Here is a 16,460-nt window from a genome sequence, read left to right as displayed (position 1 = left end):
CCGTCATCAAGGAATGCTCAGTCTGCAGTCAGTAACAGCTATGAAAGGGCCGTAGCAAACTCACACACACAGTCAGACACAATATCAGCCAATGTATTATAGCTCATGTGTATGGAAGAAAAGCAACTATGATTTTTTTTTTTATAATCCATAGTGGAATACACAAAAAAATAAACATAAAAATATAATAGTATGACATGCATAAATGTAAAATACATTAATTGATTAATGTATAAAAAAGGTGAATGGAATAAAATGTACAGATGAATATAAAGATTGAAAAAATAAATATAAAAATAAAAGTAAAGATGAATGGAGGGGGGGAGTTATATATAGTGTCACAGCTGGAGTCCCATGGACACCATATGCCACTCACGCCTGGATGATGAAACAATGTATGTCCCAATCGACATTCATACCATGGGGTGAGTAGCAATTGCGCTTATGTATCCAATAGGTCTCAAGCCGCGAAACGCCCCGTAGGCATGAATCCCCCCTCTAATGCGGAACAAATATTTCGATAATCTGAAACTGGGTACCAGTGGGGTCTCTCCCATGGTGTTACAAATAATGGCGGGGAACGCTGTGTTTAATACATCCTTTTTTGATTTTGGCAAAGTGCTTATTGACCCTGATGGAAAAAGACCTGATGGTGTGGCCCACGTACTGTTTTTTTTACACAGACACATAATGAGATAGAGTATGAACCTGGTAGCACGTGTGGTAAAGTGTTTCATGGTGTAGCTACGCATGGTATCTGTAGACGTGAAAGTATCCGTCTTACGCCTACCACAAATATTGTGCAGGCAAAAATTACATTTCCTGCATGGAAAATAACCCTTGCATTGTTGAAAAAATGAGGTATCCTTGGGGGGGGGTCTGTAGTATTCAGGGCAATGTTGCCCTGAATTGAGCGAGCACCCCTAAACATTATTCCTGCTCGCTTCGGAAGAGAAGACCGAAATTTTTTATCACTGACTAGTATTTTCCAATGCCTGTTCAAAATCTTTTCAATCTCTGTGCTGGATGGAGAAGGAGGTGAAAAAAGACCATTGGAATTTATTATCCCTGATTGGCCATGGGGAACAGATAGGAGCCACTGGCTGTAGTGGCAACTGTCCACCGGAATATAGCCATTCCTGTCTGTGGGCTTGAAATATGTCTTAAATTCCAAATGGTTGTTGATGGCTGAGATTTCCAAATCTAACAAATGAATGGTCATAGAGCTGGCCTCATAGTTTAAAACTATGCCTCGATCATTGTCATTTAAAGTGGCCATAAAAGTGTCCAAGGAAGTTGTGTCGCCCCTACAGAGGAGGAGGATGTTATCTATGTACCTGGCCCACAGGACCAACTCTGGCCTCCTGGGGGCATAGACGACATCCTCCTCCCACTGGGCCATGAACAAATTGGCCAAACTGGGGACGTATTTGGCCCCCATGGCCACACCCCTGATTTGGGAATAAAAAATACCCTGGAATCAAAAGTAATTGTGCTCTGTGGCAAATGTCAATAGCTCCATGATAAAATTCCTGTGTATCAGGGGAAGGGCTGAATTTCTAGACAAAAAAAGTTCTACTGCCATAAGATCCAAATGGTGTGGGATACAGGTGTAAAGAGCGGAAACATCCGCTGTGACCAGGATGAGATTGTCATGGTATTGCACCGTCTCCAACAGTCTGATAGTATCCCTAGTGTCTTTCAAATAAGGTGGGAGAAGTTGAACTAAAGGTGAAGATAATGATCTTTATACCGCCCAATCCTCAAGGTCACCGAGTCAATCCCGCTGACAATCGGGCGACCAGGAAGATTGGTGGGATCTTTATGCACCTTGGGCAGGTGATAAATGATTGGAATGTGTGGCGCCAATGGAATCAAAAATTCCTTTTCTTTTTTGTCAAGGATGCTTAAGGCATTCACCATCTCAACCAAAGCCTTCTTATAAACCAAAGTGGGATCTCTAGGCAGTATGCTATATGTGGTACGATCATCTAGGAGTCTATTGATTTTATTTATAATTGCATCTTTATCCAAAACAACTATCCCACTCCCTTTGCCGACAGGGCGGATAATGAGATTCTTCTTATTGCAGAGGGTTTTGAGTCCCGCTGCGATAGCTGGGTCCTTATAAGTTCTTTTATTGGGTAGTCTTTCAAGGTCTTTGAGGACTAAATTTTGGAACACATTGATGGAAGGGGATATTATACCCGATGGGTTGGAGAGTCCAGAGTGTGTGTTAACACCCTGACTTGAGACATTTGAACCTATTGATGGTGAGGATAAAAAATGTCTTTGCATATTTAATTTTCAAATATACTTCTGCACATCGATAAAAGTGGTGAACTTGTTGAGTTTCCTAGGAGGAACGAATTTAAGGCCTTTGTCTAATATGCATTTCTCTTCGTCTGAGAGTGCTACTTTACTTGATGACGTGTGGGACAAGCACAAAATGCATTGAAATCGAGGCTATATAGAAAGTACAGGAGTCCTCCTCTTCCACATTTTTGAAGTGCACAGCTGAGGTGCATGCTGACACACACTGCCTGCCCAAAGAGTGATTCATTGGGGGCAGACAAATTTAACTGAACTTGAGCAGTTCTGCAAAGAAAAGCAATACATGTGTTGTTTTTAGTGCAGTGATTTACTGTTTGTTATTAATGAATATCGCCCATTCCACTGGCCAGAGTCTGTCAGCAGTCTGTAAATGAATGAATAGTGAATTAATTAACTAAATGTATTATTATTATTTTTTTTATATTACTAAGGTCTTCAGTTGAATTTTACAATGACATGGGGAGACTTGCATTACCTTGGACTTACAGGATTTGAAATTGTGGGACTGGATGGTGAAGCATTACCTTTAACTATGAACATAATATCTGCATCACCTCGAGACCTGAGCATTCTTCCTGACTATCAAGATGATTACAGGACCTTAGACAAGTATGTATAAACTTTACTTTTTAGTGTTCTTATGGATTTAATGTTATGCCATAATACTGACTTACCATAAATTGAACCTTCCATATACAGTATATGAGTATTTAATTAGTTGATGTCATAGTAGGAAAGTCATATTCAAGATGGTGTTCTGGTGTGTTCTTGTTTTTTATTTTTAAAAAATGCACGTACTCAACTAACTTTTTTTTAAATAAAATTAACATTGATTTACTACAATATACATAAATGCTTCCTAACTGAGTGGATACTTTAAGGCACTGTATGTAAAAAAAGAAAAAGCTTAAAATGTGCAAACTTAAAATTTATTTTTTAGGCTTATCGATGATGTACAAATAACCACTGAAGATCTTCACATGTGGCTGATTCCATTTACCAGTGGAGAAAATCACACTATAACGATCAACTTCGATAAAGCAGAGACTATTGCTGGACTGCGGTTCTGGAATTATAATAAGTCCCCTGAAGACACATATAGAGGGGTAATGCATTTTTATATTGAGTCTACAGTATAACATAATATTACAGGAGATGCAAGTGAAATAAGTGCAATCAACATAACATATATGTTGAGGAGAAAAACCTTTAATGGGTCAAAGTAATACACTGAACTGCTAACTATAATGGTGAAGTAGTATGCTTTGCCAAATTTAACCTCAAACTTCCCTGCCCCCCTCTAGAGCATGTTGCATTTTCTTTTGACTTTGTTTCTTTAGCAGTAAAAAGCTTTTTATACTCCCTGTGCCATCATCACCAGGCTTGTAAAATTATTGCATGGGTTACTGCTGTAAGTTCAGTTCCCATTAATGTAGGTACACCCCCAGATCAACATCTCCCACAAGCCCTTTCCCTACACACAATGGGGATTATTTACGAAAGGCAAATCCACTTTGCACTACAAGTGAAAACTACACTTGAAGAAGCTCTGCTGATTTTATCATCCAATCATGTGCAAACTAAAATGCTGTTTTGTATTTTCCTTGCATGTCCCCCTCCGATCTACAGTGACTGCCCTTCCAAGTGCACTTGTAGTGCAAAGTGGATTTGCCTTTCCTAAATAACCCCCAATGTGTGGACAGGCTCTTGGGATTCAGGACAGCAGAGCTGTTTTGCTGCAAAAGATATTAATGTATGTATGTAAAGTGGGACAGAGAGAGGTGGACATAGGTGGAGGTTTGTTTTAGCAGGAAGGGTTGACAACGTTGGCACTGTTTTGTCAACTTAAACAGGAATTTAGGAGCACACTCAATTTCTGGCATATCAACCAATATTTTTTCATACTTGCAGCATTTTAAAGGCATACTACTGTAAGTTCTGTAGTTTCTATAATTAGTTAGAAGCACTACGGGATACTTAATACCTTTGGCCCTTGATCTTTACCCTATGGTATCAAGTGAGTTGCATTTCTTTAGAGACAAATGTACAGTATAATCTAAGAAAAAAACGTATTTATACGATTTGATCTGGGATATCAGTGGACCTCATGGAGGACTTTATGTTCTTTAACCACTTGCCGCCCACATAACGTCATATGACGTCCCGGACTTTGAGTGATGATATCTGAATGGTACAAAAACATACTTGGGGGGCACACCAAAAACAGTACAAAACAGATTATAGCGCACACATGCAAAAATGACATTTATCCTGCAAGGCTAGTTACAAACACCTGAACATATTCAAAAATACGGGGGTTTGGTCACGCTATATGGTCATATAGTGCTAAGCCCACTTACTGCGACAAAGTACCCCGAATTAGTGGGTCCTACCCTGTTAATAGAATGAAAGAACCTGTGTCTCAACCATGGGAGATAAACTTCTCTATGTGGGAGAACTGAAGGGATTCCTCCTATGCACTGGTGGCCACTAATGTGAGGTAATGAAGAGGGAGAGGGGTGCTCCAGCCCAGGAGACCTGGTCAGGGTCTATACAACATACATGAAACATACTTGGGGGGCACACCCTAAAAATGCTATACATCTAAGATGGTGCTGCTATAAGACTGAGTTATTTGTGTCTCCCTCCCCTCAGTAGGCATTGCTTTGGGACGTCCCACTTAGTAATTACTAGGCTCTGTGTCCCGTGATGTACAATAAAGAAAATAGGATTTCTCTTATCGTCCATGGACGGACACAGCTCCTTAAATCTTGACAAGTGGGTTATGTTCCCTGTTTACAGGAGAGGACTAGGCAGAAACATGTTAAATAGTTAAATACATGTTACATTAACAGAGTTGAACAGCCCCGCCCAGGGGGCAGTCCCTCCAGACATAACCCTCCTCACTGCAGCTTGCAGCCTCAGTTTCGTTCTGCCTAGCAAAGGAGAAGGATGTATGGCTCCCTTTGGGCCCAGCGCCCTGAGGAGAAATTTTATTTTATTCTATCTTCTTTTATTTTATTTTCACTTTTTCTTGAAGAATCTTCTTTCAACTGTCGGCTGAGAGACAGGCTGGATAATATAGATCCTTGTAGTCTACTCAGTCCGACCAGCAAGCGTGGGCACACCTTTGCAAAGAGGCTTGGTCTGCCACGCCATAACCCATGACTCCTGGGGTGGCCGGTGAGCTTTGCTCCGAGGTCCACATATGACTGGGCTGTGGTGTTGTCTCACTCACAGTGGACCGGGCCGACAGCTACCTCCATTTCGGTTGTAGTTCTGTCAGGAATGCGTCAGCGAGTCCTCGCTTGGACGGGTAAGTACAGTCCCTCCTGCTTCGGTGGGTTGGTACAGCTGGGCATTCCTGGGGTTTGGGGGTCCCTTCTCCCTTCCCTGCTCCTTTCCCTTGCTGCATTGCTAACATTGCTGTCAGGGGGCCTTCCTGAGGGGACTGTGTTATCTGGCCTGTGTTTTTTCTTTTTTGTATTGGGCTTTCCTGTGAGGTAAAAAGCCCTGTGATGAGCACAGATGTTTATGATTATACTTCAGCAGACGCTGACTGATTGGTGACACCTGTAATGGTTTTGCTTTTTATGCTGTATCTGTGACTTGTCCTTAAATAAAACAGCCCTAGGAGGCTTTTCCTGTTTAAACACAGGTCCCTGCAAAAGTTACCTCACGGTTCTTTTCCTCACAGGCAGCGCTGGGCAGTCTCCTCCTGAGGGAGTCCCCTGGTTACCCTGGTCAGCGCAGCAAGTGGGTGAGAGGCCCTGAATAGGGCTCTAGGAGCTTTTGTCTATTTCTATGGACAGGTGTGCATATTATAATACACACTATGTAAATATTGGAGTCAGTATCTGGGTCCTTCCCCACATGCTGGTGGTGGCAGCAGGTGTTAGCACCTGGGATTCCCACAGAGTTTTTATTGTTAGTCCTGGACACAGTTTGTGCCAGGGTGGGGGTGGACTGCGGGCGGGCGGTAAAAGAGTGCCCCCTTCCCCCGTTATCCCCTGGGGAATGCTCTGTTATGGAGCCATGGACCAGGTACCTAGTTAAAAAAAAAAAAAAAAAAAAGGGCAGAATAAGGCATTTATGGGTGCGCTTTTTACTGCTGCAAGGGACTCTCCTAAGCTGCATAGTGCAGCTGGGTTTCCGCCGAGGGCTCGGTCTTTTTTGGATCACACAAATCAGACCGCTGTGTAGGTTTTTTCCTTCTGTGCCCTTCTTTGATAATTTCTGAGATGCGGAATGAGAAAAGCCGCTGAGGGCTTTTGTAGTCCCTCACCGCCGGGCGGGAACCCCCACTTCTATGGATCTGACTGATAGAAGATCCAAAGTACTGACCCATTCCATGTTTACCATGCTGGGGTCTGGCTTGTGCCCACTACACTGGGGTCTCAGTCGACGCTGGCACCATTTTTTGGGAGGTTTTTCAATTGCATTGAAAACTCCCATTGGCGCCCATTTTGTCGTAGCCCCGCTATGGCGCAGCTTACATTGTGCCGGCCATTTTCCTGTGGCCGCGTTCTGAACGCTCGGCGGCCATCCTGGAGTAGTTCTGACCCCTAGTGCTGTATACAACTCACAGAGTGAGCATTTTGCACCAGACAGTGGAGGAGCACCGACTCTCTCCTGAGATTATTAGCCTAGCGGACCAGCTGGTCCAGGGCCTCATATAGGTCTGTGATGCTTCATTGAATGCTGCGCCCTTGTTATCCAGGGCGTCTGTTTCAGAATGGTTTTATGCACACGGTGGTGTAGTGCTTAACTCCATTACTTGGCAGCAAAAGAGTCATTGGTTAGAATCCGCACACTGACGCCAATCTTCCTGGAGCTTGCATTGTCGCTCCCTGTGTCTGCGTGGGTTTCCTCCGGGTACTCCGGTTTCCTCCAAAGACATGTGTGCATACACCTACATAATATACATACACACCATGTGTGTGTATTATTTAGGGGCAACCCTCCCAGGCCGTCAAAGGCCCAGCTGGGGGACTATTCTGTCCCTGGGTGCATAAGCCGATCACGCCTCACCCAAATCCTGCCAATGTATATAGCCTTCCCTCCCTGTCTCTGCCCTGGTTCACACTGGGTGCGATTTGGAACGATTTGAGATGCGATTTGACATGTCAAATCGCATCTCAAATCGGCGGCAATTGTCGGCAATGGCACTGTCCTAATCAGTGCGATTTCAAAAAGTAGTTCCTGTACTACTTTTTGCAATTTCGGGCCGCGATTTACATTAAATTGCGGCCGAAATCGCGGCACAATCGCGTCAAAATCGCAGCCGCGAAATCGCGGTAAAATCGCGCATTTTGCCGCGATTTTGAATTCGTAGCAGTGTGAGCCTAGGCTCTGGGTGGGAGGGGCGGCTTGCAGGTTCACAATTCAGTGAAACCTCCCTGCTCTCCGACTAGTGGGTCTGCGAGGTGGTCTCTTCGGAGTACTAGATAGGGTTTCCTCCTATCCACAGAACAAAGTTCTGTCCTTGTGTCTTCCTCTCTCGGCCCGTCGGTCTGCCTTGGGCAGTGTGGGATTTGATAAGCTGCGAGGTAATTTTACCTTTCCTGCAGGACGAGAGTTTTGGGGTTTTCTATGGGCCTCAGGCCCTAAATACCTTTGAACGTCGGGTAGTTCTGCATGGAATCCATTTGTTCGGTGGTAGCTGCGCTTCATCCGGGGGATGTCCTGACGTCCTCGGACATCAGGGATGCATACATTCATGTCCCGTTTTGCACATGTCACAGTGTTTTTTTCTGTGCTTCGTGATGAGAGAAGGGTCTCGGTCAGCCTGTGGCCCTCCCTTTTGATCTGGCGTCGGCACCATGGGTTTTCAGCTAGGAGCTCGCACTTATTTTAATTTTGTTGGGACAGCGAGGCTTTGCCTCATTGGCTACTTGGACGACTTTCTTCTGAGAGCAGCTTCTGTCTCCGACCTAGTGGATGGGTTATTCCCATTCAGACCCTCCGAAGATTCGGGTGGATGTTAAACGTTTAGGCCAGAAAGTGTAGCTCGGTGGCAGCAAGCCTGCCCTCCATGTGTGCGACCCAGGGTTCAAATCATGGGCATGCTAGGTTCCGACTCAGCGTTGGAGTATCTAGTGTTGATCCAGATCTCTCCGGGCGCCTGCTGGTTCGGGGTCTGTGGGTAGCCTCCTTCAAGGTGGTACTGTATGCCCAGTTCCACACCCTGGTTTTCCAGGGGAACTACTGTCCAGGTGGTAAAAAATCGCTTGTCTCTGAAATCATTAGATTCCTGTGCGCCACCTAGTCAGAGTCTCTCTGAGTTGGTGACAGAGATTCCCGACTCTTCGGTCCGGGAAGTTGTTCCTTCCTTCCAGTGGTCGGTGTTTACGACGGATGCCAGCTCACGGTTTGTGAACCTGGAGGTTCACAAAACTGGGGGGTCCAGTCGGCCCTGAGTCGCTGGACTTGCGTGGACCTATGACCACACCTCCTTGAATGTGTCTGGTCTCGGTAGCTACCCAGGGTCGGGCCTGGCTAGTGCCTGGTGAGAGACCGCCTGGGAATACCAGGTGCTGTCTACTGTTCATTGTCCTACTATTTTAGGCGATCAGACTATGCTTCTCCTTGTGGTCGACCGATCTGGTTTCAGCCAGACAACGCCACGGCCTTGGCTTCAGTCTACCATCAGGTATGCCGGCAGGCGGACTACTGGAGTCGCCAGATGCTGGACCAGGGCGATTGGTCTTTGTGCTTGGGTTGTTTCGGCTCCCTTGCAGGAGGTGAGCCTCACATGGCATGGATCTCCTGGCAGCTTGTCTTCGCCGCAAGGGTGTCAAAGTTAGTGGCCAGGTCTAGTGATCTTGTACAGACGCGTCAGTCGCGCTGGTGGCCCTGTGTTGTCTGTATCAGTGATTTTTTTGCCATTCCTCCATGGTAGTTGCTTCCTCGGCCGCTCCACAGAGTGGATGCTGAGGAGATCCCGATGATTCTAATCGCTCCAGATTGACCTCGGTGTCCTTGGTACGCTGATATCAGGCGCCTGGTAGCGGAGGCACCCTGGCGATTGCCAGGGCAGGAGGTTCCTGTCTCAAGGTCCCATACTTCCTCCTGTTGTACAGTCACTGACTTGCTCAACATGGTTATTGGAAGCCAGACTTTAGGTGACCAGGGTCTGTCTGACTCGGTCATCTCAACAGGGCACCGTAGTCTTCTTCCGGAGGATCTACCGTCGCACCTCTCTTGGTGCGAAGGGATGGAGTGACGTCCACGGGCGTACTCTCGGTGTCAAGGGTCCTGCTGTTTTTAAAGCTTGGATTGGATCTAAAAATTGCTTAAAGCACCGTTTGGGGGCAGATTTCAGCCTTGGCTGTGTTCGTTTAGTGGCCTTTTTTGCGGCCCATTCCCTGGTGGGTCCCCTTTTTTTGTGTGCAAGGGGTTTGTCATATACTTTCCCCTCTTGGCCCATCTCTTCCCCCATGAGTTTTGACTCTGGTGCTCTCGGTTCTTCAGGAACCTTCCTTTTGGAAACATCAGAGAGATTTTCTCTTGACACTATCTCAGAAGGTGGCCCCTTTAGTGGCCTTTACCTCTGTTAGAGGGGTTTCTGAGTTGGCGGTCTTGTCTTGCAAGCCGCCATGCTTGATCCCCCATAAGGATTAGGTGATGGTGCGCCCGCGACCTTCCCTTCTTCCGAAGGAGGTTTCGGCCTTTCATACTTTAGGCGTGGTACGCGCTTTGCGGGTATACCAGCCTACTACGGCTCCATTTCGGAGCTTCTGACTCTCTTTTGTGTCGGTGTCTGGTCCACAAAAGGGCCTGGCGGTCTCGTCGACCACCATTTCTCGGTGGATCAGGCAGGCCGTCATACAGGCCTATGCTTCTAAGGGGCGGGCCCCCCTTTCCGGTCACGGCACTTTCGACCAGGGCAATTGGTGCTTCCTGGTTTTTTTTTTCGACATCATGCGTCGGTCTCACAGGTGTGCGAGGCGGCGATTTGCTCGTCCGTTCACGCTTTTTCCAGAATTTACATGGTTGCTGTGAGTGCATCTTATGATGTTTTTTTCAGCCGCTAGTTTTTGCCGGCGGCTGTTTAAAGTTGCACCTCCTCCGTTGAGGAGCTCTGCTTGTTTTGGGGTGAAGTTAAAATTGTTTTTACTGATATATTTCCCACACCTCGTTTTTTGACACTGCTTGGGGACGTCCCACTTGTCAAGATTTAAGGAGCTGTGTCCGTCCATGGACGATAAGAGAAAATAGGATTTTTTGTACTCACCGTAAAATCCTTTTCTCTGAAGTCCATGGACGGACACAGCTCCCACCCCTCCTTTTTAGGTTTGTACTGCTTGTTACGAACTGAGGCTGCAAGCTGCAGTGAGGAGGGTTATGTCTGGAGGGACCGCCCCCTGGGCGGGGCTGTTCAACTCTGTTAATGTAACATGTATTTAACTATTTAACATGTTTCTGCCTAGTCCTCTCCTGTAAACAGGGAACATAACCCACTTGTCAAGATTTAAGGAGCTGTGTCCGTCCATGGACTTCAGAGAAAAGGATTTTACGGTGAGTACAAAAAATCCTATTTTTTATAACAGCTTACCTGTAAAAATCCTTTTCTTGGAGTACATCACGGTACACAGAGCTCCCGCCCCTCTTGTTTGGGGTTATTGGGACACTTATTGCTTTGCTACAAAAACTGAGGTACTCCCAGTATGGGAGGGGTTATATAGGGAGGGAACTTCCTGTTTAATTGATTACACCAGTGTCCAGCACCTGAAGGTGGAATATAACCCACTTAGTAATTACTAGGCTCTGTGTCCCGTGGTGTACTCCAAGAAAAGGATTTTACAGGTAAGCTGTTAAAAAAATTAAATTTTGTGTAGTACAAATGGCACTATAGTTTCCAGTGGCTGTTTGCAACATGGGAACCTTCTTGTCACCTGCCATAACCCTCCACCCATGTATCCCCATTCCATTAATGTCTGACCCCTAACTGACCTGTGTGTCCGATGTAATTCTAGTTCACCCTCCCCCTCAATCCTAGTTTAAATATTCCTCCAGCCTTCCCATGAACCTCTCCCCCAGCACAGCAGACTCCCTTCTATTCAAGTGCAAACTAGGGTTGTCCCAATACCGATACTAGTATCGGGACAAATTCTGAGCATTTGTGCGAGTACTTGTACTCGCACAAATGCTCCCGATGCCTGACCCGATACTTCCTCTTTAGGCCGGATCGTGCAAAGTCAGTAGGTGGATTGGATTGGTGTGTGGCTGGAGTGGGCGGCGTCAGTAGGCGGATTGGAGCAGTGTGGAGGGGCATCAATTCGTTCCACACCTGTCATGTAGCCCAGCCTTGAAACGCCCAGCTGGAGTAACGCCTCCGTCACTGCTATCGTTCCGAGCACAAGCACCACACAGTGCAGGCTCCGATGGCTGGTGGAGGGAGGATTTTGCTCCCCCTCCCTCCAGCTTCGAGACTGGTAGTTTCAGGCTCTGGCTGCTTGTTGTGTGGGTGGGATGGGGATGCAGCAATCTTCTGAGATCCCACCCACCTGCCTGAATAATCTGCCTGCTGACCCGCCCACTCGCCCGTCCATCTGCCTGAACCGCCTACCCGTCCACCTGCACTCAGGACCGAGTGTGTGCTGAGGTAAGCTCAGCTAACTACTTGTTTCATTGCTCTGGCTCCCTGTCCAGCACCATAGCGTTAGGGCAATGGGACTGGAACAGGCTGAAATTGAGGAAGGGGTTAGCATTAGAATGTCCATCAATGCAGGTGGGGGATGTTGGGGGGGGGGGGGGGTCAGTGGTAGTGAAAGTAACCCCCCCACATGCATTGGTCTTTATGGCAGTGAATGTTAACCTCCTAATCCTCCACCCACCTTGCATTGGTCCTCATGGCAGTGAAACTTTAACTCACCACCCCCTTCTGCATGTGGTAATGTCAGTGAAAGTTAATACCCTCCCCACACATTGGGGATCTTGGAAGAGGGTTACATTTTAATGCCAATAACCACCAATGTAGGAGAGGGGGATATTTAATACTGACACCTGTGCTAGCCATTATTAATGCGTCCACTGACGTGTCGTCTGATACCAGTGTTGGGGGATAATATGATGTCCACTGACATCAATGCCAGGGGTTATTTATGTGTCCTCTGATACCTGCGTTGGGGGTTATTATTGTGTCTGGCACCAGTGCTGTTTTTTTTTAATGCATCCACTGACATCAATGCTGGGGGTTATTACCATAGCCTCTGATACCTGTTTTGGAGGTTATAGCATCCACTGACACCAACGCTGGGGGTTATAATTACGTTGTATGTTAATTCGAGTTTAGGGGCAGGGCAGGGTGGGGGAACTGGTGGTGAGTAACTCTTAAGACCTGGCTAGTAGCTCAGGAATTGAAATTATGAGCCCTGATGTAGCCCCTTGTTTCCTTTCCACAACACTAAACATTGTGGAAGAACGAGTCTGTGGCCACTTATGTGCTAGGCCCAGATCCTGCCATCTATCTGTCCCCATCAGTCAGTGCCACCTATCAGTGCCCATCAGTCAAACTGCCACATGGCATTTAAAAATGTGTACTCGGTATCGGCGAGTACATGAAAAAAAGCATTGGTACTTGTACTCGGTCCTAAAAAAGTGGTATCGGGACAACCCTAGTGCAAACCATCTTTAGCATATAGGTTGCACCCCAATGAAAAGTCAACCCAGTGCTCTAGAAACCCAAATCCCTCCTCCCCATCATTCAGATATCTTCTTTTAAAGCCAGAGATTTCCTCCACCATAAGAACAACCATAGCAGCTGAACGTTGTACAGGCAGCAGGATGGGATGTGCTCATCCCCCGCCGCCCCCTGCCCCCCCCCCCGCCACACTCTGGTGCTTTCCTGGGCTCGCCCCTGCCATTGGCGAACCGGAGAAGGTACCGACCGCCCCCCGAATGCTGACCATAGAGATTTCTGGCGGGCCAGATGGTCCCTGGAGTCTCTATGATCGTTCGGAGGCTGGGCGCGATGTAATGACAATTCTAGCACTAGAACTTCTCTGTAACTCAAATCATGTAAGCTGTAAAAAATGTAAAGTGTTGCCTATGTGGATTTTTAGCTACCGACGTTTGATGGTGCCATTCCATGAGCCATGAGGTTTGGGTTCTGTGTACATTTTCTAGCAAATAGATGATATTTAAATGTAACAGAGAAATGTCAGAATTGGCCTGGGTGGCAAGTGGTTAAATACATAAAACCTCAATCATTAACCCTCATATAATCTGTGGCATGTTATTTGATTTCAAAATTAAGCATTTTTAAATCTGCATCTTTCATTAAAATAATACCTGGTGATCCTTCCATGGAGGGCCCGGCCCGTTTGAGGCACCACCTGTTATAGTGTGAAAATCATCTGCCCCTGTCCCCCAGTTGTGCTCATTTGTTGTCACACAGGCTTCTTATGGCTACAACAGGGGCGGGTTTTACACTGATTACACAATCTTGGCCCTTGTTTTCACGATCAGAAAAATAGAGAATAGCTATGCAACCATTGCTGAAGTGTATGCATGTGCACAGAAAATGGCTGGAAAAAGGCTGCAGAGTTTTGCGGCACTGAGATGCAACAACCAGACTGCAGGAAATTCCTCAATGCTATATTAATACATATTGTAAATACTGAAATACTGTAAATTCAAAAATATAATAATGTTTTAACATTTGTTTACAGTTTTACTGTTTGTCTGACTAACCAAGAGTTTTTTTCATTTAGGCTAAAATTGTACATGTAACTCTTGATGGATGCTGCATTTCCCCACCTCAGGGATTTCTGATTCGGAAGGGTCCTGGCAACTGTCACTTTGATTTTGCTCAAGAGATTCTTTTTGTTGACTATGTGACAGAAAGTCGGTGTGATAAACAATCCAGGTAACATTCAAAAATATAACTTCTGTCAGTTTGTTTTCTGGATTTGGGAATGTTTCTTTCTTTTTATGCTAAACATTTTTTTTTTTTAAATGCCACTTTGCAGAAACTCTGGCTTTATGGCAATGATTCTGGCAATATCTAACATATTATATTCATACAAAAACTGAATGTTAACAGTAAAAAAATGTAAGTGTATTCAACGCTCAAAGCTATTTTTTTTATTGTTTAGCTATTTAAAATGCACAGTGCCAACCAGCATGGATTATGAAGCACCAGTGATGCCATGTGGCTGTATCCTTTTGTTTAGAACTTTTGGTTCTGTGTATACATTTAAAAATCGAATATTACAGTTAGTGCCAGGCTACCTGTACCTGTTACATGTCCCTATAGCAGGTACTCTGTTTTATTCATGTTTATGGGACTTCAGTGTGCAAGTACGGCAACTCAGCACTATATTTTTACTGACCAGTCTGCAGGCAGTTTGAGAGGCTGCAGCCATGGAAGGAGGCAAGTATGGACCTGCAAGAAAAAGGAGGTAAGTGAAAAGAAACAGAAAGCCGTCAGGACTACCTTGTATTTAGATTTCCCAACAAGCAATCCACAAGCAGCCTGATCATTGCAAATGATGCTTGAAATGACAAGTGTTGATTTTATGGGCATCTCTGTAGTGCACAACATCAGATGCAGTGATACTGCATAATAAAATGTCAGTTGCAACATCTTTTTTTCCTCATCACTTTGTCATTTGAGCATTGTTGATATATTGCAAACGATGCAAGTTGGCTTATAAAGACCTATTAAAGTTATATGAATGTGAAATGGTTTCATGGACTGATATTGCTCTCTGGCAGCTTGTTGGGTTATCAGACCTAAGGAAAAACATTTCATGAAATGAGTGTTCCAAATAGGAGACTGCCTTTATGATTTACCGTTTGCTGTAGTTTAAAGTGAAATTTATAAATAAAAAAAAACATGTTGTATTTGCCTTGCCCTGTGTAGTGGTTTTGTACAGAGAAGCCCAGATCCTCGTCTTCTCGGGTCCCTCTTCAGCACTCCTGGCCCCTCCCTCCTGTTGAGTGCCACCACAGCAAGCAGATTGTTATGGGGGAACCTAAGCCAAGCCACAGCTCCATGTGTGCTTTCAGACACAGAGCCGCGACCCAGCCTGCCCCCTTTCTCCCCTCATTGGCTGACTGAAAGCAGCAGGAGCCAATAGTGCTATGCTGCCAATGAGGAGGGGAGTCCCAGGAAGCCGAGACACTCCAGCAACATCGTTGGACCTAGAGGGACCTCAGGTAAGCATTAAAGGGGCTGAGGTGGGCTGCTGCACACAGAAGGCTTTTTATCTTAATGCATAGATTGCATTAAGATAACAAAAAAAAACTTTTACCTTTACAATGACTTTAAATTCAGGATATTTTAGGCTTCTTTCTTTAATATAATATGTAAAAAAAACTTTCCTTAATGCTTCTTGCAGTTATTTTCCAATTTCAGCTGCTCACCACTTGGGGAGACCCATATTACATTGGACTGAATGGTCTGGAGATGTATAATGAACACGGAGAAAAAATTCAGCTCTCAGAAAATAGTATCCTTTTCAACGTAATAATGTTCCACAGGGTACAAGGATTTCCCTCCAGGAGAAATAGTTTGGGATGAGTATTTAAAGTTAAATAACTAGCAAAAATAACATGCAGCTGTGGATTTGAAATAATAAAAATCAAACACTAATCTAATAAACATGTTATACATTAAAGTAAAACTAAAGGAAATATTTTATTTGTTTTCATTTTAGATAACCCATGTCAGTTTTTTTTTTTGCCATCAGAGATTTCCCTCCATTTCCTGTCCCAGAACTAAAACAGGAAGTGATGGGAAATCCCTCCAAAGTGAGGGAGTCTCTGGCTGCCACCTGGGTCACCACAATTGATTGGGCTTTTCTTTTACTTTCAATGATAATGGTCAGTGCTGGGACAAGGTCATCTGGTGCCCAGGGCGAAGATGGCAAACTGCGCCCCCACCGGTTGTAAAGGAGGAGCGACTTATAGCGGGGCCCAGTTACACTAAGGCTCACTTCACACCTAGACGTTCCGGATTGCGGGCAGAATCGCTGTGATTCTGCCAAATTGACACACAGACACGCTTGCGATCCTGTTACTTTCAATGGCACCCCAATCGCGGTGTGATTTTGTGGCAATTATTCCCCAACAAATAGCGACAAAATTGCGGGACGCCTGTTGCCCAAAAGAAGCTC

The 16,460-nt window shown here is 45.4% G+C and overlaps 1 protein-coding gene across 3 annotated transcripts in view; it reads left to right on the top strand.

Moving 5' to 3' along the window:
* The window catches only part of LOC120943613 (katanin interacting protein), a 227,576-nt gene that overhangs the window by 189,811 nt on the left and 21,305 nt on the right, over window positions 1-16,460 (top strand). For all 3 annotated transcript variants that reach the window (XM_040357002.1, XM_040357000.1, XM_040357001.1), the window contains 5 exons: window positions 2,766-2,943; window positions 3,275-3,440; window positions 14,052-14,206; window positions 14,436-14,497; window positions 15,684-15,794. In XM_040357002.1, coding sequence (XP_040212936.1) covers window positions 2,766-2,943; window positions 3,275-3,440; window positions 14,052-14,206; window positions 14,436-14,497; window positions 15,684-15,794 — 672 coding nt within the window. The remainder of the gene's footprint in view (window positions 1-2,765; window positions 2,944-3,274; window positions 3,441-14,051; window positions 14,207-14,435; window positions 14,498-15,683; window positions 15,795-16,460) is intronic.

This window comes from Rana temporaria, chromosome 6 (genome assembly GCF_905171775.1).
Source record: "Rana temporaria chromosome 6, aRanTem1.1, whole genome shotgun sequence".
Lineage (NCBI taxonomy): Eukaryota > Metazoa > Chordata > Amphibia > Anura > Ranidae > Rana > Rana temporaria.
This window is presented reverse-complemented; position numbering and strand designations above follow the sequence as displayed.